Source organism: Pelophylax lessonae (genome assembly GCF_965119305.1).
Source record: "Pelophylax lessonae genome assembly, chromosome: 2".
Taxonomy (NCBI): Eukaryota; Metazoa; Chordata; class Amphibia; order Anura; family Ranidae; genus Pelophylax; species Pelophylax lessonae.
This window is the reverse complement of record NC_138769.1, coordinates 371,458,545-371,481,600: the sequence shown is the minus strand read 5'-3', so window position 1 is coordinate 371,481,600 and position 23,056 is coordinate 371,458,545. Positions and strand designations below refer to the sequence as shown.

General features: G+C 49.8%; 1 protein-coding gene across 1 annotated transcript in view; it reads right to left on the bottom strand.

Annotated features, from left to right (window-relative positions):
• Nucleotides 1-264: 264 nt before the first annotated feature.
• The window catches only part of S100PBP (S100P binding protein), a gene marked incomplete at its 5' end in the record, with an annotated part of 87,611 nt that continues 64,819 nt past the window's right edge, over nt 265-23,056 (bottom strand). Inside the window, one exon of the mRNA XM_082246396.1 lies at nt 265-637. Coding sequence (XP_082102522.1) covers nt 484-637 — 154 coding nt within the window. The 3' untranslated portion in view covers nt 265-483. The remainder of the gene's footprint in view (nt 638-23,056) is intronic.

The window sequence follows — 23,056 nt, the reverse complement described above, 5'->3', positions numbered from 1 at the left end:
TCAAAGGAGAGGGGGCATGGCAACATTTTTTTGCACGTGTTGAATTTTTTTGCAGTAGCAAAGCGGTGAGAATTACAGATGAGAGGCTGCTCATATCCCTGTTAGACTGTGCACAAATGAGTTGTGCTGCTTTAGCTAACATGTTCAGTTATATTTTTGCGATCTGAGTTTACAACCACTTTAGGGCACGTGCGCGCACACAACTGAAAATATACAGTACATTTATTTAACAGAGCAACAAAACCAAGCAGAATTACAAACACAGGCATAAAACTTCTGGTTAACAACAATAAAAGTAAAACATGGAGCATTACTGTATAAAAATACTCCACATTAAGAAAAAAAGGCACTAGCAGATACCCAAACATGACCAAAAGTGGCATTTGCTAGTGTTGTAAACATTTTTTGGTTAAAGGTTATTAAAGGTTTTGTCATTTTAAAGAAAACAGAAGTTAAACTTTAACATTTCACATTTAATCACATTCAGGAAAATTGAAAAGGCAGAACATCAGGAAGCGGGCTTCGCTGGAATGTAGCTGGCATGTTCATAAAACGCTGTACAGCTCCACCATTCTTTTCCACCCATTCATTTAAAGTATAGCGTTTAGATGACTTCCTTCCATGCCTAGGGTGATTCCTACAAGACATCAATATAAAAAAAAAAAAAAATCAATTTGAGGCTGCCTGAACAACTCCTATGCCACCACTGCCAGTTTAATTTGAAACTGTATTCTGAGAACATACACAGTCCTTAAAGTGGAAGGAAAGCTTGATACTTATTCCCCCTGCAATCATTAATGTACGCCAAGTTCAGCCTAATTACTCAAAATAATCCCAGTTTTTCTACCTTTATTTTTCAGTATCCAGTGCCTGTCACATGACTTCAATCCCTCTCCCTTCTGAGTCTAAGAGCAGACAATGGACCTTGTTATTGAAGGCTAGTTCAAGTACAAGAAAGACTTTGACCGCACTCTGACATGAAGGTAAATAAAAAAATTGACTTTTTCCCATAACGTTATGATTAAGCGAATCTGATTCGTGAAACGCGTCAACTGATTTTTGTTAGTCTGTTATGTCCATGATGGTTGCCATATCTGGAACAAATTATTTTATTCAATAAAAGTCCATTGTTTGCCTTTGTGTCGGAGTGCAGTCAACATTTCTCTTGTACTTGCTCAGAACGCAGACTGGATGTGCACCCGACCTTTGATGGTTTTATCACTCACACCTGAGCAGCTACCTCTCCATTGTTGTCCAAGATATTGAAGGCTAGTGACATGATCATCACTTCCAGGATGTGATCCCGTTCCTGTGTAGCCAGTAGGCTTATACAGGGTGGGAGGAGCTGATCATGGGTTCCTGCCCAGTGTTTTATCATCAATAAGGATGCTTTGTACCTCTTCACAGGGTCGCAACACCACTTTGTTTCTATGAATCACCAGGTAAGGTGACCAACAGGACTACGCAGCCAACTCTGACACGCAAAGTATATTTCCTAGCTTTTAACAATGTAGGAATCACCGACACTGAAAGCCCTCTGTCCTTCAGCACCTGGCTTTCAATAGCCAGGCTGTTAAAGCCAGCAACCATAAAGCAGGATGGAAGATTGGTCCCTGAGACAGAAGATCTTCCCTGGGAGGAAGTTTCCGAAGGGACGTCTGCTACTAGCCTTACCAGGCCTGCATACCAAGACTGGTGAGATCAGTTTGGTGCCACCAGAATGACCGGAATCCCTTCTACCTCGATTCTGTGTAGCAGTCTCAACAGAAATTGTATTGGAGGAAAGGCATAAATCAGACGATACTGACCCCCCAAGGGGCCACCAGGGCATCTGTGGTGTCGGCTAGATGATCCCGAACCTGGACATGAATCTCTGCACCTTCCCGTTGAGACGGGAGGCCAGCAGGTCCACCAATGAAGACACAGTTGATGAAATGCCTCCGGGTGGAGAGACCATTCTTCCGGATCAAACGTCCATCGACTGAGATAGTCTGCTTGCCAATTCTCTACATCCGGAATGTGCACAGCAGAGACGGCCGGGAAGCCGTAGCACTGCCCGATTGTATCCACACAGGGCGTCCCCGCAGACGATCCGTCCATTGAGACCGAAAGTCTGATCGTCCAAATTTCCAGGATGTTGATCGGCAGCCTGGACTCCTCTCAAGACCAAACACCTTGGGCCGAGTACACTCCCAAGACACCTCCCCACCCAGACAGGCTGGCATCGGTGGTGATTACAGTCTCATACAGGGGAAGAAAGGATTTTCCCAGACGCTGGGCCAGGGAGCGGAGCCACCATAGAAGAGACTCCTTCAAACCCCGAAACAAGATCAGAGATTGTCAGATGACAGCAGATCCTTGTTCCATTTGGTCAGAAGTCTGGTGTGGAACCGCGCAAACGGAAACCACCTTAAAAAGGTGGAAACCATCAGACCCAGCACTTGCATGCAAGTCCTGAGTGATGACCGATGGTTGGATAACAGGAGCAGAACCGCATCCTGTAGCTTCAGAAGTTTTCGCCTGAGGAAAAAACACCTGGGCTGATGCTGAGTCCAGCGCCAGACCCAAGTAGTCCAGCTCAGTGGTCGGAGTCAGTTCCGATTTCTGAAAGTTCAGTGTCCACCCGAACTCCTGCAGAGTTCACAGAGTAATGTCCAAGTTGGCGTCTAGACTCGAGGAAGACACTGCATGTAAAAGCAGATTGTCTAGGTAACCCAGTACCACAATCCCCTTCTGCCATAGCAAGGCCAGAATTGGGGTCAAAACCTTTGAGAACACCTGAGGAGCTGAGGAGAGTCCAAAAGGTAACACCACAAATTGATATATAGATATCCTCGCTCACGGCAAAACAAAGAAAAAACTGATGCCCGACATATTGGAATATACAGGTAAGCATCCTCGAGGTCAATAGAAGCCAGAAGATCTCCTTGATGAAGGAAAGCTACTACCGTGCGGATGGACTCCATCTGAAATTTCTGAACCCGCACAAAGTGGTTCAGAGCCTTGAGATCCAAGATCGGATGAACCTCGCCTTCCTTCCTGGAAACTGTAAACAGATTTGAATAAAAACCGTGAAAACGTTCTGACTCTGGAACCGGCACAATAACTCCTTGTGCTAACAGGTTCTGCACTGCTCCGTAGAGGCCCTCTGTAGCCGCTCGTGAGACAAGACCTAGGTTGGAAGGAAAGAACCTCTCCAGAGGCAAGGACCGAAACTCGATCTTGTAACTAAACCGAATCAACTCGTGGACTCATCTGTCCTAAATGAGCAAGGTCCACGGATTCGCAAAAAAACGAAGACGTCCCCCCACCCCAGATGCGGGTGAGGGCGCCCCTTCAGGCTGGTCTGGGAAACCAGAAGTGCCCGCTTCGGACTTACCATTCCAGGGTCTCTTGGGTGACAGGTGGATCTCAAACCCTTTTCCTGCGATCCAGATGGACAAAAGGGCCACTTGTGAGCCGAGAAGAAAGGACCTCATTTACGACGAGGTTCCTTGCCCCTAGCAACCTGTACAAGCAATGCACTCTTACCTTCCTTAAGGATCTCTTCCATAGAGGCACCGAACAATCGCCTACAAAAGGTAGGTCAGTTAGCACCCTTTTAAGAAGCCTGGTCGTCGGACCAGCACTTCAAATAATGCAGCGAAGGATCACAGCCATCACAGATACCCTGCCGGCTAAGGGGGCATCATAAAAATACTGTAACCCCTGGATCAACTGATCCGTCAACTCAGGAGGGTGTTAACTCCCTTCTAGATCCTGGCGTAAAATCTTAGCCCAATCCGTTAAGGTCTGAGATACCAAGGCGATAGCAAAAACCGGTCTCAAAATTGAACCAGCCATGGTGAAGAGGTACCGGACCAGAGCCTCAGCTCTTTCGTCCACGGGGTCCTTAAAGGACGGAAAAATCCTCCCTCTGCAAAAGTGTGGCCTTATTTAGCCTGGAAACCTGAGAGTCCACAGACGGTGGAATCTTTATTTTCTTCAGAAGGAATATCTCCTGGCAAAACGCCTAGGTATTCCAGCCATGCGTTTCGGGGAACCCCACTGACCAGTGACAATCTAGTCAAAATAGACAGGAAAGGGAAACACCTTAGTCACCTTGGAAGATTTGCGGGTGCCAAACTGCACTGGCGTCGCCGACTCAGCATCAGCCGAGTCCTCCAACCTTTTCCAAATTTCCCGCTCTGACACAATTAGGGGCTCCACCAGTGCTTATTCATGCGCGGCTGCGGAGGGGGGGGGCTCATCCTCACTATTAGAGCATTCAGCGTGCGTGGACGCAGACCCAGTGGGCTGACTCTCGTCCGCGGTGGCCAGATCAACCTCAGATTCTGAGGAGGCAGAGGATACAGGTGAAGACGGGGGGCGCTTCTTGCTGGGCCTCCTTTACAGGGCCATATCTAGTTTGGATACTAGTGACTGCAGAGCTGCCGTCATGGCTGCCAGGGCAGACTGAGACCCAGAGGGTCCCGCAGCTTCCAGGAGTGGATAAGGTGGTAATACGCGCTCCAGAGGCTCCATGGTCAATAAAGGGTTAATCGGAGCCACGCTGCACAAATTTAAAAAAAAGTTTTATTTCCAAACTGCCCCCCCCCCCAGACGCACCACAAGAATCAGAGCACCGGTGGTGCAGAATACAGCAGAAGGATAGTGTACCACAAGAGACTCACCACCCGAGCTGGAGAGCGCCAAATAGTCTGCCACCTGCGATGGGAAGAGGAAACGCTGACGCTAGAAGCCCCCACAGCACATCACCGCACACAGACTACAAAAAAATGGCCATAAACATGGCCGCTGGACTACACAAACATTGTCGCCCAAGACGGGAATATAGAATCCACTGCAAAATGGTGGCACCACGCAGGGCTGCATGGGGCCCTGGACCCCCACAGAAAAACAGACCCCAGGATGGCACCACCCCAGGGACCCCCCCGCAGCACCCAGGTACGGACACCCCCAAAAGGGGGGCCGACACTGGCACCCACAACTTCTCTGGCCCAGCACCAGACAAGCCCCCTACCCAAATGCACCCATGCCCCCCAAAAGAAGCCAGGGGGTGCATGAGGGCACCCACGCCGGGGGAACCCCGCTAAGGAGAAGGGGGGGAAAAGCATGAGGGGGGAGGAAGAACACAGGAGGGCCTGTGACCACCCCAGCAATTCTGTAAGACAGGAGAGGAGACACTGCTCACGGCACCAGATGGGCACTACTCCCAGCAGTTTACCGCACCATTTTGGAATGGGGGTGCTGCGGCCTGAGGTACGCTGGGACTCCAATCGTGACTGCTGTCATGACCAGGGCTATGCGACCTTGCGAGGTGTTTTACTTGCCGGTCAGCCCCCGTCCAGTGGGACTATGTCATGGCCAACCCAGCACGGAGCTAATAGTTAGGTCGTGCTTGCAGGCCAGACTGGGAAGAGCATAAGAATCTAGAATATCCAGTGCATTGCCCAGTCCGACTGTTGATTGTAGTTCACACAGGAAAAAAAAAATGTATAAAGAAAAAGTAAAACATTCCATTTAAAAATGAAAAAATAATGAAAAAAAATGTCAGGACCACAGATCCCAGCAGAGAGTCAGGTCCTTACTCCTGACTAGGCAGAAAAAAACTGGAGTCCTATAGCAGGAAGTGATGGTATACCCTCTGGGACTACCCCAGGGGCGTAACCAAAAAGGTTTCCGCCTAGTCCTACTCCTGAGGAGAGACAGCTTAAATCCCAATGGTCTGAAGACATGGAGCTGTGTCAGTTAGTGAACGAAAGAGAAATATATACAGTATGTTTGGGCTCCTCCGCCCTGGTGAATGCCCTCATAGCAGGCCACTTGCTCCCGAGCCACACGGTGTGTCCACTGGCACATAGAAAAGGAGCTCAGCCCTTCCCTCTGCTCTCTCTCCTCACTGGCTGGGATTATCAGCAGCAGTCAGTGGCTCCCGCTACTGTGTCTGAGCCAATGAGGAGGGAGCTGGATTAGGGTCGGGCTTAGTTATGTATTAGGGGGCTGGGGGAGCTGCACATAACTGGATTTTTGTCTTACCGTAAAATTATTTTCTCTGAAGTTGACAGACGGAGCTCCATCTAATTCTTGACCATTGGGTTATGCTGCCCCCTACAAGAGTAGAACACTAGGCAGGAAAAAGCTTTACCACGCCTATGGGGCCATCCCTGCAGGCATACACCCACACACTCAGCTACAGGCTTCAGTTTAGTTACAAACAGTGTTTAGAAGAAATACCCCAACCTACTCAAGATAGAGGGGCGGGTGCTGCGTCTGTCAATGAACTTCAGAGAAAAGGATTTTACGGTAAGACAAAAATCCAGTTCTCTATCGTTCATTGACAGACGCAGCTCGATATAATTCTTGACCATTGGGACGTCCCAAAACAGTAATTTGCATGAGGGATGGGAAAACGCAGAAAAATAAATGGAATTTCCCAACAAGGCTAAAACTTTCGCCAACCAGAGATTATAGAACTCAACCGGGAACAACAGGAGCTCACCTGGACAAACACCCTCAAAGAGACTAAGTCTCTTTCAAACAGCAGCCTGCAAAACCTTGCGGCAAAAAGAAGCATCAGAGAATGCCAACACATCTACTTTTTAAAATTTTGTGAACGTGTGCACAGATGACCAAGTTGCAGCCTGGCAAGCTTGTATTACTGACGCCTGAGGGCAAAAAGCCCAAGAAGCACTCAGCGCTCCAGTAGAATGCGCCTTCACAGGTAAAGGTGGAACCTCACCCTTCAGTGAATAAGGCTGAACCATCGTCTGCCTGATCACCTAGAAATGGCCGCAGCAGACGCAGCCAATCCCTTTCTAGGTCCTTCCGTAAGGACAAAAGAGAATCTGATTTCCTGAAAGATTCAGTAGCCGCCAGGTAAACCCTAATCGCCCGAACCACATCCAAATAATGCAAAGCAATTTCCTTAGGATGCTTGGGCTTAGGACATAAAGAAAGCAGCACAATGTCTTCATTTAGATGGAAATCAGAAAACAGCTTAGGAAGAAACGACTGATTAGGTCGAAGTACCACTTTATCTCTGTGGACCACCAAATAAGGCGAACGGCAGGAAAGCGACGCCAATTCTGATACTCTGCCAGCAGAAGTAATAGCCACCAAAAAGGCAGCCTTCTGAGACAAGGTAAACAAAGGAATCTCCCTAATGTTCTCAAAAGGAGGTTTTTGAAGAACCAAAATTTAGATCCCACGGAGGTTAGTGGGCATCGCCTCGGAGGGGCCACATGACGGACCCCTTGGAAAAAAGTGCAAATCAACGCATGCGAGACTAAAGGACGTTGGAAAAACACAGCCAAGGCCAACACTTGGCCTTTAATAGTACCCAAGGCCAACTTCTGTTCGACACCTCTTTGAAGAAAAGCCAAGATCCTAGCCACTGAAAAAAGGCGACGGATGCACCTTCATGGATTCACACCATGAAATAACGGAACTTTTGTAAAATCTTACCGTAAAATTCCTTTCTCCGAGTCCTCCGACAGTCGCCGCCCACTCACAAGTCTTCACCAATGGGTATTGACCTTTGCTCCGTAGGAGTAGCTAGGCAACAAGAATTGTTAATACAAAAGCTTTTAGCATAGACACACCCCTAGGGGCTGTCCCCTCAGTCAATACCTCCCTGCACCAGCATTCCCAACTCAGTTTGGTAGCATAGCAGTAAGAGTACACAAAAACCCCAAAAGAGGGGCGGGGGGCGGCGACTGTCGGAGGACTCAGAGAAAGGAATTTTACGGTAAGATTTTACAAAAATTCAGTTTTCTCTTACGTCCTCCGACAGTCGCCGCCCACTCACAAGTCTTCACCAATGGGATGTCCCAAAGCAGTGTAGACATGAGGGGTGGGAGACGCAACCGTAGAAAGGCAACGCAGTACCAACATCAGAGAAAAGAACCTTACCACAGTAAGAGAACCAACTGGGCAACAGGAAAACATGCTCAACAGGAGCAACAACCCAGGAAAACAAGTAATCCAGGGGCAAAACACCCCAATATCCAAGGGCCCACAAAAACAAGGGTCCCTAGGAAACTGCCGCACTGAGAACTTTACGGCCAAAGGAGGCATCAGCCAATGCCTGAACATCCACCTTATAGAACTTTGAGAAGGTATGAACGGACGACCAAGTCGCCACCTTACACACCTGGGTAACAGAAGCCTGATGACGGTAAGCCCAAGACGTACTCAAAGACCTGGTAGAGTGCGCCTTCACAGGGAAGGGAGGAACCTTCCCCTTCAAGGCATAGGCTTGTTCAATGATCTGTCTGATCCATTTGGGGATGGTCGCAGCCGACGCCGCCATGCCCTTCCAAGGTCCCTCAGGAAGGACAAAGAGGGAATCCGACTTGCGAAAAGATTTAGTGGACGACAGGTAAACCCTGATCGCCCGGACAACATCCAAGGAATGTAAGGCAACCTCCTTCGGATGCTTAGGCTTCGCGCAGAGCGAAGGCAAGACAATGTCTTCATTCAGGTGAAATTCCAAGATCCTTTTCGGAAGAAAAGGGTTAGGCCGCAGGACTACCTTATCCTTGTGGACCACCAGGTAGGGAGAGTTGCAGGACAAAGCCGCCAGCTCAGACACCCTGCGAGCCAAAGTGATCGCCACCAAGAAGGCAACCTTCTTGGACAACAGAGACAACGAGATCTCCCTGATCTTTTCAAAGGGAGCCTGTTGCAACACGGACAGAACCAAGTTCAAGTCCCATGGAGGCAAAGGTTCCCTCCTAGGAGGGGCCAAATGTCGCACCCCCTGAACAAAGGTGCTGACCAATGAATTAGACGCCACAGGGCTTTGAAAGAGAACGGCCAGCGCAGAAATCTGACCCTTAATCGTGGCCAACGCCAAACGCTGGTCCTCTCCCGTTTGAAGGAAAGCCAACACTCTCGACACCGAGTATGAGCGAGGGGAATACCCCCTGGACTCACACCAGGCAAAACAGGCCTTCCAAGTACGGTAGTAAATCTTCCCCGAAGAGGCTTTTCTAGCCTTAATCAAAGTGGGAATGACCTCAGGGGAGAGACCCCTATCCTTCAGGACCTGGCTTTCAACAGCCAGGCCGTTAAAGCCAGCGACTGTAAAGCAGGATGGAATATCGGCCCTTGAGACAGGAGGTCTTCTCGAAGAAGCAGATGCCACGGAGTGTCGACTGCCAGATTTACGAGGTCTGCGTACCAAGACCGGCGAGGCCAGTCCGGCGCCACCAGAATCACCGTGTGCGGTTCCGAGGCTAACCTGCGAAGAAGCCTGGACAGCAGCTGAATCGTTGGAAAGGCATACATCAGACGATACTGATGCCAGGGCGCCACTAACGCGCCTGAGGCGTCTGCCCGAGGATCGCGCGTCCTTGCCACGAACCTTTCCACCTTGTTGTTCAGACGAGACGCGAACAGGTCCACATCCGGGGAACCCCACTTCGCGCACAACATCTGGAAGACATCCGGGTGAAGGGGCCATTCTCCCTGGCCCAGGATCTGGCGACACAGATAGTCCGCCTGCCAGTTCTCCACCCCCGGAATGTGAACTGCCGTTATCGCCGGGACGTGCGTCTCGGCCCAAGACAGAATGTCGGCTACTTCCCGAGCCGCGCGGGCACTCCTGGTGCCCCCTTGATGGTTGATGTAGGCCACCGTGGTGGCATTGTCCGTCTGAACCCGAACTGGACGGCCCCGAAGCCGGTCCGTCCATCTCAGAAGGCAAAGCTTTATCGCCCTCAATTCCAGAATGTTGATCGGAAGGGAGGACTCCTCCACCGACCAAGTTCCCTGGGTGGACAGAACGCCCAGAACACCACCCCAGCCCGACAGGCTGGCATCCGTGGTGAGCACCGTCCACGATAATGGACAAAAAGACTTGCCCCCCGACACCGCCGGGGACTGGAGCCACCACAGAAGATCCCTTCTGGTGCTGTGGCTCAACGAGATCCGCAGATCCAGGGATTGCGGCCGCCCGTCCCACTCGGTCAGAATCTCCGCCTGGAGACTCCGCGTGTGAAACTGGGCAAAGGGGATCGCCTCGAAAGACGAGACCATTAAACCTAGACATCTCATGCATGTCCGGAGAGACGAGTTCCGGTTGTCCCTGAGGGACCCGACCTCGTCCTGAAGAATCCGAAGCTTGTCCTCCGGCAGGAAGACCTTCGCTTGGACAGAGTCCAGAATCATTCCCAGGTAGGGAAGACGAACCGAAGGACACAGAGTTGACTTCGGAATGTTTATAGTCCAACCGAACTCCTGCAGTGTCCGCATCGTGGTGGATAGGTCGGTCACCAGGCTCTGACTGGCGTTTGACCGTATCAGGATATCGTCTAGATACCCCAAGACAGCAATGCCCTGTGCTCACAACAGAGCCAGAACCGGCGCCAGCACTTGGTAAAAACCCGCGGAGCCGAAGAGAGACCGAAAGGTAACGCCACGAATTGGTAGTGATCCTCCGCAATGGCGAATCGAAGGTACCTCTGGTGACCCTCGAAAATGGGGATGTGTAGGTACGCATCCTTCAGATCGATGGAGGCCATGAATTCCCCCGGACTCAGGGCAGCCACCACTGAGCGCAGGGATTCCATGCGAAACTTGCGAACCCGTACAAAGCGGTTCAGAGCTTTCAAGTCCAGAATCGGACGCACTTTGCCCTCCTTTCTGGGCACAGTGAACAGATTGGAGTAAAACCCCCGAAATCTGTCCCGACGAGGCACCGGGACCACCACCCCCTGGGCCCGCACCGCCAGGTGCAAATCCTGCAAGCGCTCCGGAGACAGCTGAAGATTTGAGGGAAAAAATCTGTCCGCCGGCCGAGAGAGAAATTCGATCTTGTAACCAGATCGAACGATTTCCTGAACCCATCTGTCCCGAATGCGGGTCAGCCAAGGTTGTAGGAAACCGCGCAGACGTCCCCCCACCCCAGAAACGGGTGAGGGCGCTCCTTCAGGCGGAAGTGGTATGGGAAGTGGAACCGGACTGGCCGGACTTCTGTTTCCCCGCCCACGGCTTCTTCTGGGAGCCTTGGCCCTTGAAGGGCTTGCCCTTGGACTGTGACCGAAAGGCACGAAAGGACCCCTGAGAGGGCCTAGACGAGGAATTCCGTTTACCACGGAAGGACTTATGCTTGTAGGACTGAGGCAGGAGAGTACTCTTGCCCCCCCGTAACCCCTTTTATCAGGGTATCCAAAGCCTCGCCAAAAAGGCGAGACCCCGCGTAGGGAAAATCCGCCAGCGTCTTGCGAGAAGATTGGTCGACCGACCAATTCTTCAGCCAAATCAGACGACGATTCAGTATCGCCACGCTGGACAGGCGTGCAGCCAAGGGAGCTAAATTCAAGTGCGCATCGCACAAGTACATGACACCCTGATGGATCTGGTCCACCATAGCCAACGTGGTAGGTGAAGCTGAATCAGCCACCAAGGTGCGCCTGAGCATCTTAGTCCAATCAGCAACAGCCTGTGCCGCCATAATGGAAGCAAAAATAGGCTTCAGCATAGAACCAGCCACCATATAGGCATGACGGGCAAGAGACTCTATTCTCCTGTCCGTAGGGTCCCGGAAAACCGGGGTATCCTCAGAAGGCACCGCAGTAGCTTTGTTCAACACGGCCACCGCGTGATCCACCGGAGGCGCCACACACCAACGCTCGTCGGTGGCAGGCGCAAATGGATAAAGCAGTTTAAAACTTATTTGGCACAGTAAAGGGCTTCTTTAAATTGCGCCACTGTTCATTAACCGTATGGTGAAATTCAGCAGGGCAGGGAAAAACCTGCGCCGATTTGCGAGCCCTCTGTGTTCCAAAAGAAGACACCCTAGCAGGAGGAGTAGGCTCATCCTCCAGGTGCAAAGTGTCCTTTATGGAAGCAGTCAGCTCATTCATGAGTGCAAGCTCTTCAGGCGAGCCAGGGGGAGAAACATCAATCCCCTCCACCTCAGGCTCCCCCTTGGACCCCACAAGGTCTAAAGAAGAGCGGGACCCCGAGAAGGGTAAGCCAGCCACAGCAGCCACATCGCCCTCTGAATCAGAGGAAATGGATAACCTGGCCCTTTTTGCGGATCGTTCAGCCAGCAGCATCTGCACCTGAGACACTAAGGAAGCCACTACAGTGGTCAGATCGGCCCCCTCGGGGGGTGCAGCAGCCCCCTGGTCCCCCACCAGGGCGGGGGGAAACTTGCTATCCTGAGAATCCATGCCCCAGTACAGAAAAGTATAAAGGTACTGGCCCTTTAATACCACGGCGAGCGCAGCCCACTGCTGTATGCACTGACCCCGCAGGGATAGACAATACTGAGCAAGGAATGACAGGACAAGAAGGTAAAAACCTGGAGAAAGCACACCAGACTGCTGCCACCGATCGCTGTTCCCAGAGAAAGAGGAAGTGATGCAATGCTGGCTGACTGATCTAGCCTATGGAAGGCTCCGGTAAAATGGCCGCTCGGCCGGGGGAGAAGGCTACAATAAAATGGCCGAGTACCGCCCGCCAAAATGGCGGCGAATGGCGCCAAAAACACGGCGCTGCATAAGGACAGGGCCGCTCACAGTATTCAGGCAAATAAAATGGCGGATCGCCGCACACACACGTCTGCACACAAAACTGCACCCAAAGCATGATAAACAGCAGAGCAGGATGCCCCCCCCCCCCCGCAGCCCACAGGCAGTGCAGCCACACAGGGATCTGACAGGGAGCCCGCAGTTACACAGACATGGAGGGTAATACACAGCCACAGACTGACACCCATACAGAAGGTCCCCACACAGAAGGTGCTTACCATACCAGATGGCGTGGGGAGCCGTCTCCAGCGACAAACCGCTATCAGGGCAGACAGGGAGTGCCGCAGCCAGGACGCTTGTGGACCGCAGTCATGGCGTCCAGTGAGGTAGCCACCTCACAGGCAGCATCCCTGCAGCGAACAGGGATGGGTCGTTCAATGTGCCAGGGTAAAACCTAAGCTGAACGCTCAATGGCAGGCTGGGGATCCATCTGGCTCTCAGCCCTGGGAACCAGGGCGGCCAGTCCGAGACCCAGCTCCGCATGATGATTATTCATCAGAAGATCCCTAAACTAAGGCTGACAAAATAACAGCTAGCAAGGAAAAGAGAAAAATACTTGAAATAAAATCAAAGAAAGGGTAGAAGGCTGAGACTGAGCCCCAGCACAGGATAGCCAGCTACTCCTAAGCTAGGCAAGATCAAACTGAGTTGGGAATGCTGGTGCAGGGAGGTATTGACTGAGGGGACAGCCCCTAGGGGTGTGTCTATGCTAAAAGCTTTTGTATTAACAATTCTTGTTGCCTAGCTACTCTTACGGAGCAAAGGTCAATACCCATTGGTGAAGACTTGTGAGTGGGCGGCGACTGTCGGAGGACGTAAGAGAAATACAATTTCCACGTACGATGATAGATCTTCCTGGAAGTAGACTTCCTGGCCTTCAAAAGTGTAGGAATCACTCAAATCAGAAAGACCCCTATCTTTCAACACCTGGCTTCTGGAATCCAGAGTCAGACCCAGGTAGACCAGTCTTGAGGCTGGTACCAGGGCTAATTTTGCGAAATTGATGGTCCAGCCAAACTCTTGCAGAGTCCATACAGTGATTGCCAAATCTCCCAACAGAGCTGAATGAGAATCTGCCCTTAACAGGAGATCGTCCAGGTACCCCAGGACTGCAATCCCCCTCTGACATAGAAGTGCCAATATCGGAGCCAACACTTTTGTGAAGACCCTGGGAGCAGAGGCGAGACCAAAGGGTAACACCACAAATTGAAAGTGCTCCTCTCCCACAGCGAAGCAAAGAAAGCGCTGGAATCCAGCGTAGATTGGGATGTGTAGATATGCGTCCTTGCTATCAATAGAGGCCAACAGGTCTCCCTGATGTATGGACGCCACCACCGTGCGAATAGACTCCATTGGAAACTCCTGTACCCGCACAAAGCAATCCAGCACCATACACTTTCTTATCATTGTATGAATATTTATCTATTAGTACTCATTGTTTGACATCGGTTTAATATTTGATTGAACACACACCAGAGAAACACCAACCTCACCCCCTTTTTTCCTATATTTTTTTTTATTGATTAAATTATTTCCCTTTCCCTTTGGAAATATAGAGGTGGCAGCACACTCCAACAATTTATTTCACATTTGCATCTTGTGCACGCCACTCCCTCTAGTGGCTAAGGAAGGGCATCACATTTGAAGCACTTGGTTATATTTTTTATCTAGCACCATGTACTTTTTTATTATTGTATGAATATTTATTTATCTATTAGTACTCATTGCTATTGCATTTATATTTGGTTTATTATTTGATTGAACACACACACACCAGAGAAGCGCCTACCTCACACCCTTCTTTTATTCATTTTAATATCTCCAATTGGAAATATAGAGGTGGCAGCACACTCCAACACATTGGTTATCACACATACCTATACAATTTCAAGAGCGCGGGATAGTCCCAGACCTTTTATTTTTTTTACTAGTAATGGCAGCGATCTGCTATTTTTAGCGGGACTGCGACATTGCGGCAGACAGATCGGACCACTGACATTTTTGATGCTTTTGGGGGGACCAGTGACATTACTACAGTAATCACTGCTAAAAATATGCACTGTTACTGCAATAATGACACTGGCAGGGAAGGGGTTAACCTAGGGGTCATTAAAGGGTTAATTGTGAGCCTAGGGTGTGATTTCTAACTGTGGAGGGAGGGACTTGTGAAACGATCATAGAGACCTGTGATCCTATACAGAAGGATCACAGGCGCTCTGATCATTTCAGAGAGAACAATGGTCAGCTGTGTTTACAACAGCTGACCATCTTCCCTCAGCGGGGAGTGATCGCGGATGCCCGCCGCCGGGCCCATGGATTGGCATCCCCGCTGGCTAGCTAACCCCCCAGCACCACTCCCATGAACAGACGTATCCCTACAATGATTCGCGCAGCCAAACCAGCCTGCCGCAGGATATATGCGGCAGGTGGGACGTCAACAAGTGGTTAAACTTTTCCACAACTTTATCCCTGACCTGTCTGGTGTGTTCCTTGGCCTTCATGATGCAGTTTGTTCACTCTAACAAACCTCTGAGGGCTTCACAGAACATCTGTATTTATACTGAGAAATTACACACAGGTGGACTCTATTTACTAATAGGTGACTTCTGAAAGCAGTTGGTTCCCCTAGATTTAGTTAGGGGTATCAGAGTAAAGGGGGCTGAATACAAATGCATGCCATACTTTCCAGATATTTGTAAAAAAAACATTTATCATTTCCCTTCCACTTCACAAATATGTGTCACTTAGTGTTGGTCTATCACACAAAATCCCAATACAATACATGTACATTTTTGGTTGTAACATGACAAAATGTGGAACATTTCAAGGGGTATGCATACTTTTTCAAGGCACTGTATGTCTCTAACCTTGCACATCTAGACTTTGCAATATTAGCCCACTCTTCTTTCCAGAATTGCTCAAGTTCAGTAAATTTCATGGTGACCGTTTGTAGACTGCAGTCTTCAAGTCATTCCATAGATTTTCTATAGGGTTTACGTCTGGGCTCTGACTAGGCCACACAAGGACATTCACCTTTCCTTCAATCACTGTGTGGTCATTTTTGCTGTGTGCTTTGGGTCATGGCTGCAAGGTAAATCATCTTCCTATTGACACCTTTTTGGAAGAGGGCAACAGATTTTCCTCAAGAATTTGATGTGTTTTTTTTTGCCTTGTCCATTTTTCCTGTTATCCCAACAAGAACTCCAGTCCCTGCTGCAGAGAAACAACCCCATAATAGGATATTACCACTTCCAGGCTTTACTGTGGAAATGGGGTTATATTAATTGAGTTTTTGTAAGAACTTACCGTAAAACTCTTTTCGCTGAGTTCACTTACAGTAGCAGCCCGTTCAGTATGCCTTCACCATTGGGTAATGGTGCCCTCTGCAGGAGTAAGCTAGGCAGTGAAAAGAATTAGCAAAAAACTTTACACTAAGACACACATCTAGGGGGTGTCCCTCAGACATTACCCTGAACCATACAGTACTGTTCTCCAGTTTCGTAGCAAGCAGTACAGGAAGACAATCAACCCCAAAAAAACAGAGGGGCGGGGGCTGCAACTGTCAGAGGACTCAGAAAACTGGATTTTTGACTTACCATAAAATCCTTTTCTCTTAAGTTCATTGACGGACGCAGTTCTCTCCGATTCCCCCTACAGGAGTAGGACACTGGGCAGAAATAAGTTCTGGCTACCTTTATGGGCAGTCACCGAGGGTACACCCTCTCTCTTCCTGCATAGGATGTCAGTTTTGTATCAAAGCAGTGTCAGAAAAGGAACACCAACCCAACTCAAAATAGAGGGGCTGGCACTGTGTCCGTCAATGAACTTGAAAAAAGGATTTTATAGTAAGTCAAAAATCCAGTTCTCGATCGTTCATTGACGGACGCAGTTCTCTCGGATTCATATCAGTAGGGACGTCCCAAAGCAGTCCCATAAAATGAGGGGTGGGAACAGCAGAAAAGAACAAGTCCCCAAGGCCAAACATAGCCCTCATCAAAACAAATGAGGCCCAACTGAAAAACCGTAAACACCCTCAAGAAAGGTCAAAAGCCCTCCAAACAGCAGCCAGCAAAAGACCTTGCCTCCAGCCGAAAAGAGGCATCTGCAGATGCCAGCACATCCACCTTAAAAAACATGGTAAAGGTATGAACAGACTACCAGGTAGCATTCTTGCAACCTGCAGCACAGATGCCTACAAGGCGAAAAGCCCAGGAAGCACTAGGCGCCCAAGTAGAACGCGCCAAAACAGGGAAAGGTAGGACCTGACCCTTAATTGAATAAACCTGCACCACCGTCTGTCCGATCCATCCGGGAATAGATGCAGCAGACGCAGACAGTCCCGTTCAAAGGCCATCCGTAAGTACCGAGAGCAAGCCTGACTTAAGAAAAAGACTCAGTAGTCGCCAAGTACACCTTGAGTGCCCGCACTCCAAACAGAGTAAGCAATGCACATTCCTTAGGATGCGAGGGCTCAGGACACAAGATGGGAATACAATGTCCCCATAGAAGTGAACACCAGAAACCACTTTTGGAGGGAAGGACAGATCCGGACGAAGTACCACTTGGCCCCACGATCAACATATAGAGAGAACGACAGGACAATGTCGCCAGTGCCGACACCTGCGCGCAGAGTGACAGCAACCAAGAAGGCCACCTTCTGTAATAAGGTAGGCAGGGGATACCCTCAAATATTCTCAAACAGATAGTCTAAAAGAACCGACTGCACCGAATCAAGGTCTCCAGTGGGTGACGGAGGTTGCACCAGAAATACCAAGTGTCGCACCCCTTGGAAGAAGCCACGCACCAGGGCACAGGTGGCCAACGGCCTTTGGAAGAAATTTGCCAAAACTGAAACCTGACCCTTGACAGTACTCAAGGCCAACTTGTGATCAACTCCCCGTTGAAGGAAGCCAAGATCCGGACCACCGAGTAAGAGCGAGGGGGAGCCCATACAATATACGACTGTCTCATATGATGAACAAAAATCACCCTAGAAGTCGCTTCCCACGCTTCAAGCAGAGTAGGAATCACTGAAGCAGCCAAACCCCCGTCCTTCAGCACCTGGCATTCAACAGCCAAGTAGGCAAAGTCAGCGACTGTAAAGTCGGACGGGAGATGGGCCCTGGAGACGGAAAATTCCTCTCAGGGAGGAGTTATTAAGGAACGTCTGCGGCTAGCCTGACCAGGTCGGCGTACCAAGCTCAGCAAGGCTCGTCCGGAGCCACGAGAGACCGGAATCCCTTCCACTTTGATCCTGCAAAAAATTTTTGGCAGCAACTTGGGAGGAGGAAAGGCAGACCGCAGCCGATACTGACCTTGGCCCATCCGTGATCACGCACAAACGACCATGCAGGCGGCAGCCGTGCGCAGGTGACCATGCTAAACTCCACGGCATTGTTCAAGTTGATCTTAGCAAATGTTCTTGCCCATGACAGAACCCATTGTGCCACCACTGCACCCACCAGAGGGTCCTGAGAGCGGGCCACAAACCGCAGCACTATCCTGTAGGTGTGATGCCAACGGGTCCACGTCTGGAGTGCCTCCAACAAAGGCACAACTGCTGAAACACCCCTGGATGAAGGGACCATTCCCTTGCATCCAAGGCCTATCGACTGAGGCAATCTGCCCACCAAGATTTCCACACCTGGAAAGGAAACAACGGAAGAGCTGGAACAAGGCACACTGCCCAACGAAGAATTGACACTTCCAAGGCCGCAAGGACACCCTTGGTGCCCCCTTGGTGAATGACATAAGCCACGGTCGTAGCAAAGTCAATTGGACGTGCACCGGGCAGCTGCAGGTGCCCGATCCAGTGAACCAGGCAAAGCCGGATCGTTCTCAGCCCCAGGACATTGATCGGTAACCTGGATCCTCCAGGGACCATACTCCCGAAGCATAGAAACTGCCGAGGCCTCCTCCCCACCCAGACAAGCTTGCACCTGCGGTGATAAGTGTTCAGGAAAAAGGGGAGGAAGGATTCCAGCTCAAGACTCCCTGTTCAGCCAGATTCGAAAGTCCAGAGAGTTTGGATTCTAGTCCAATTCGAGAAGGATCGCCTTCTGGGGGATCCCCAAGAGAGATTGAGCGAAAGGGACCGTCTCAAAAGACGGCACCATCAGTCCCAGAACTCGCATACAGGTCTGAAGGGACGACCATGTGCGGGACATAACCCGCAGTCTGAAGTTCCCTGACTGAGGGCGAGTCCAAAGTCTGGCCCAGATAGTCCAGTCTCATGGAAGGGACCAGGGATGACTTCTGAAGGTTCAGAACCCACCTGAACTCCTCCAGAGGAGAGACCACAGGGAGAAGCAGATCGGCCAGGAACCCCGGACCAATACGCCCTGCTGCCGCAATAGCGCCAGGACCGGAACCAACACCTTTGTGAAGACCCTAGTAGCATAAGCGAGACCAAAGGGTAATGCCACAAACCGATAGAGATCCTTCCCCACGGCAAAAAAACGGAGAACCCATAGGTGTCCCGAACATAACAGGATGTGAAGGTAGGCAGCTTGATGTCTATGGAGGCCAAGAATCCCCCTGATGCAGGGAAGCCACCACCGTGCAAACCAATACAAACTTGAATTTTTGATCTGCACGGAACCATCAAATGACCAGTTGGTCCAGCTTGTTGAACCAGAGCCTGAACTGCCCCACAGAGCGCCTGTAAGCGATCCGGGTCAGCCGTACATTGAAAGGGAAAAACCTTACTGTAAATAAAACGGATCGGAACTCGATCTTGCAACTGGACCGCATGACCGCCTGAACCCAGTCAGTCTAGGATCCGGGCCAGCCGCAGGTCCTCGACCGGCAAGGACCTCCCCCCACCCCTTAGATGGGTGAGGAAGTACCTTCAGGCCGAGTAGGCCCTGTCCGCAGGTCTGGAAAAAAAAAAAAAAACATCTCATGTTCTCCAGACCAGGGTCGTTTGGAACCACACGCAGAAGTCTGGAAGGACTTCGCCACATCACCCAGAGGAATGAAGGAATTGTTTGTGAGCCAAAAGGGAAGAACCCCGACTGCGACGAAGGCTCTAACCCTTGTTAGCCTTTGGAAGAAAACACTCCCCCCCCCCCCCCTGAGACCCTTATATGAGGTCACACAGAGCAGCGCCAAAACAGGCGATCACCCTGAAAAGGGAGATCTATCAAGACCATCTTAGAAGTTTGATCCGCAGACCAACACTCTGGTCAAGTAGATGGACAACCACTGCCGAAAATGACAAGGTGACCCATACAAGGGAGCCTCGACCAGCGCGGCATCGCAAACAAAATGCAGCACCTGCGCCAGCTGGTCCAACAGCTTCCCCAGGGCAAAAGGGACATGCCCTACACCAGGTCACGGCAGTGGAACTCCGCCCATCAGGCAGAGTCTGCATGGCAAGGGCAAACAAACACTGCTCCCAGTGCAGACTACGCTAGGGAGTACTACGCCAGGGAGTACAGATCGCAGGCCACAGCCCGCGCCATCCTACTCCCAAAGTCCTTAAAGGACGGGGATTCCTCCACTGGAACAATGGTAGTCCCATTCAGCTAGAGACTGTACGTCCATCAAAGGCGGAACAGTCCCCTGTACCAGAGACTCCCTAAAAGGGCAACATCTAGCAGCCGCTTAGACACCCCAGGGGAACGTCTCACACGGTCCCCTCCTACATGAGCAGCCAGCAAAAAGAGCAGCTCCAGATGGCATGTGAGTGCCAGATGCCACCTGCGCCTCAGCCACCTCTGCGACCCCCAAATTGCAGGGTGTCACACACAAACAGCCAGTGCATCCACCAGCGCCTGTCGCAGCAGGGGAGATAGAAATGTCATCATCATCCGAGGCCATCATCATCCGAGGAGACCGGGTGCGAGGTAACAGACCTGGCAGGGAGGCCCCACGTTTGCAGCAGCTGAGCCAGACTCAGACTCCGAGACATCAGATGAGGCAGGGGTAGGCGGAGAAACGTTTCAGCGCACCTACCACCTTTACCCGGGCCCAAATGCTTCCCGAACTGCCGAAAAGGCATTAACGGTAAGTGGAGATCCGGAAGGCCCTGCAGCCTCAGTGAGGGGATCAGGTGGGAACAAATGGCCTGCAGGGTTCATACTAAACCTGAGGAACCCGCCAGCAACATAAAAAAAAAAAAAAAACAAATTACTTTTTTTTTTTTTAAAGCGGCCCCACAGCGCACTAACAGACCCCCACAGAGAGGGAGAGACCACCCTCATGACACACTGTCCTCCAGGCACTTCCCACCGGCCTCCACAGCAAAAAAAACTACAGCAAAATACCTTGATAAAGTCACGTGATTTTGTGACGCAACGCGTCGGGAGAAGCCGTGGTGACGTCACTTCCGGTCTACGGCCGAGACCGGAAGTAGAGGGACGGACCGCAACAGCGGGATCCCCTGCAACATTTTTATGCTGATATCTCTCCACTTAAGTGTAAGTGCAATTTTGACTAATTAAAGCCGTTAAAACTTACTACACTATGAGAGTCCCCTTTATCATTTTCTTCTGGTAAATGAGTATCCCAGGAAGTACACAGCCATCTCTTTATACCGGAGGTTATTAGAGAAAGTATACCATCCCAGCTATTCAACATATCCAGTGTACTCTGATTGGAGGAGTGCGATCGATTGAAAATTTGATCTGGAGGGTCTGCAGGTTGACCATACATACCTGAAACGCTCGTTTGAGTGTTAATGGAGGTGAGCGGCCATTACACACTTATGTGGATTTCCTAGCTCACGAAAGTCTCGCACTGGGTTGTCACCGGCAGCATTCTACTTCACTTTTATGAACATTTATTTCAAATTATTCATTTTTCACCTCCTTTTTTTTGGGCACGGGTTTTATCCCTCTTTTCCCGATTGTGGGATTTTTTCATTGGAGATATACATTTATCCAATTTTTTTTGGGACACTTGAAAATCAACAAATTGTTATTTACTTGTTAATTCACTGGCACATTTATTGCTGTTCATTTGCTATTTTCACTGGCACATCTTCAACTTTATTTCATATACCCGCTGTACAACCTGCTTGGTTGTAGGGGTTCACCTTTCAGAGGGCACTTACCCAATTATGTTCATCACTTCATTTATTATTTCAACAAACAATTTCACTTTATTCACATACCCATTGTGCAACCTTTGGTTGTAGGGGTTCACTCTTTAGAGGGCACTCACTTGATTTTTTCACATCACTTCATTTATTATCTTATTAAGATGCTTTCTTTCCAAGATCTTAATTATTTATAGGAGCACCTTTTACATCTTTGTATAAGTATTTTGTCATCAACCTCTTATTTCATATAATAAGCACTTGATTTTGCACATTATTTACATCTTTATGATTTTAGAAGAGTTTAAGAATCATTTATCTTATCAGTTTTATTTCCTACATTTATGGTTCATCCAGTAGGGACATCTTGCGCTGATTCTTCTTTCTCTTTTTCATTTACTTTGTATGTTGTGACACTAAGGAATTAGCTGCAGAGTCCGGGTGCTCCATTTTGCAAATCAGCTCCCTCCTTATTCCCGCCCCTTTTATCTAGTGGTAGCGCATAGATTTATTTTCCTTTATATCTAGTAGAGTGTGCCCTCACAGGGAAAGGAGGCACCTGACCCTTTTGTGAATAGGCCTGAACAATAGTCTGTCTGATCCATTTGGAAATGGTTGCAGAGGATTCAACCGAACCCTTCCGAGGTCCCTAGTGAAGGACAAATCAGACTTCCTAAAGGACTCTGTGGCAGACAGGTAAACCTTGATCGCCCAGCCACATCCAGCAAATGCAAGGAAAATTCCTTGGGATGCTTGGGCTTCGCACAAAGCAAAAGGTAAAACAATATCTTCGTTGAGGTGGAAAGCAGATACCAGCTTAGGGAGAAAAGGTTTGGCTCGCAGGACCACTTTATCCCTATGAACAACCAGATAAGACGAACGGCAAGACAAGACAGAGCCACCAATTCTGACACTCTGCGAGCAGAGGTGATAGCCACCAGAAAAGAAACTTTCTGGGACAACACAGGCAGAGCTATATCTCTGATGCCAATGCGAGGACTGGGACCCCTCAGGGGGGACATTGTCCGTGGCAACAAAAACAGGCTCTGAATCAAAAGACTGAGAGGGCATCGGCCGTTTTTGAACAGTACATTTAGACATCAGCAGATCAACCTTTGACGCCAAAGTCGCAAGTGCAGCAGATAAGGAGTCCATGGACGTCGTTTCAGGGGTTCCTGAAGCAACAACCATGTCTGTGTGGAATTTGCTATCCTGGGACTCATTTTTTTTGGACACTGGCCCTTTAAAATCGGCGAATTCCGCAGCCTACACCGGCATCGTAGTCCCCTTTTAAATGATGTAGAAAACAGGAAAGCACATTTTTTAGGGTGAAATTCCCCCAAAAAACAGAAGAAAACAGTGTCACAGTGTAAATTACCAGACCCTCATGAGCTGCTGCAGTAGAAGAAGCCAAAAGGAAGTGACCTCAATCATTAGAGGACGATGTAGCACCCTGAGCCACAGTAAT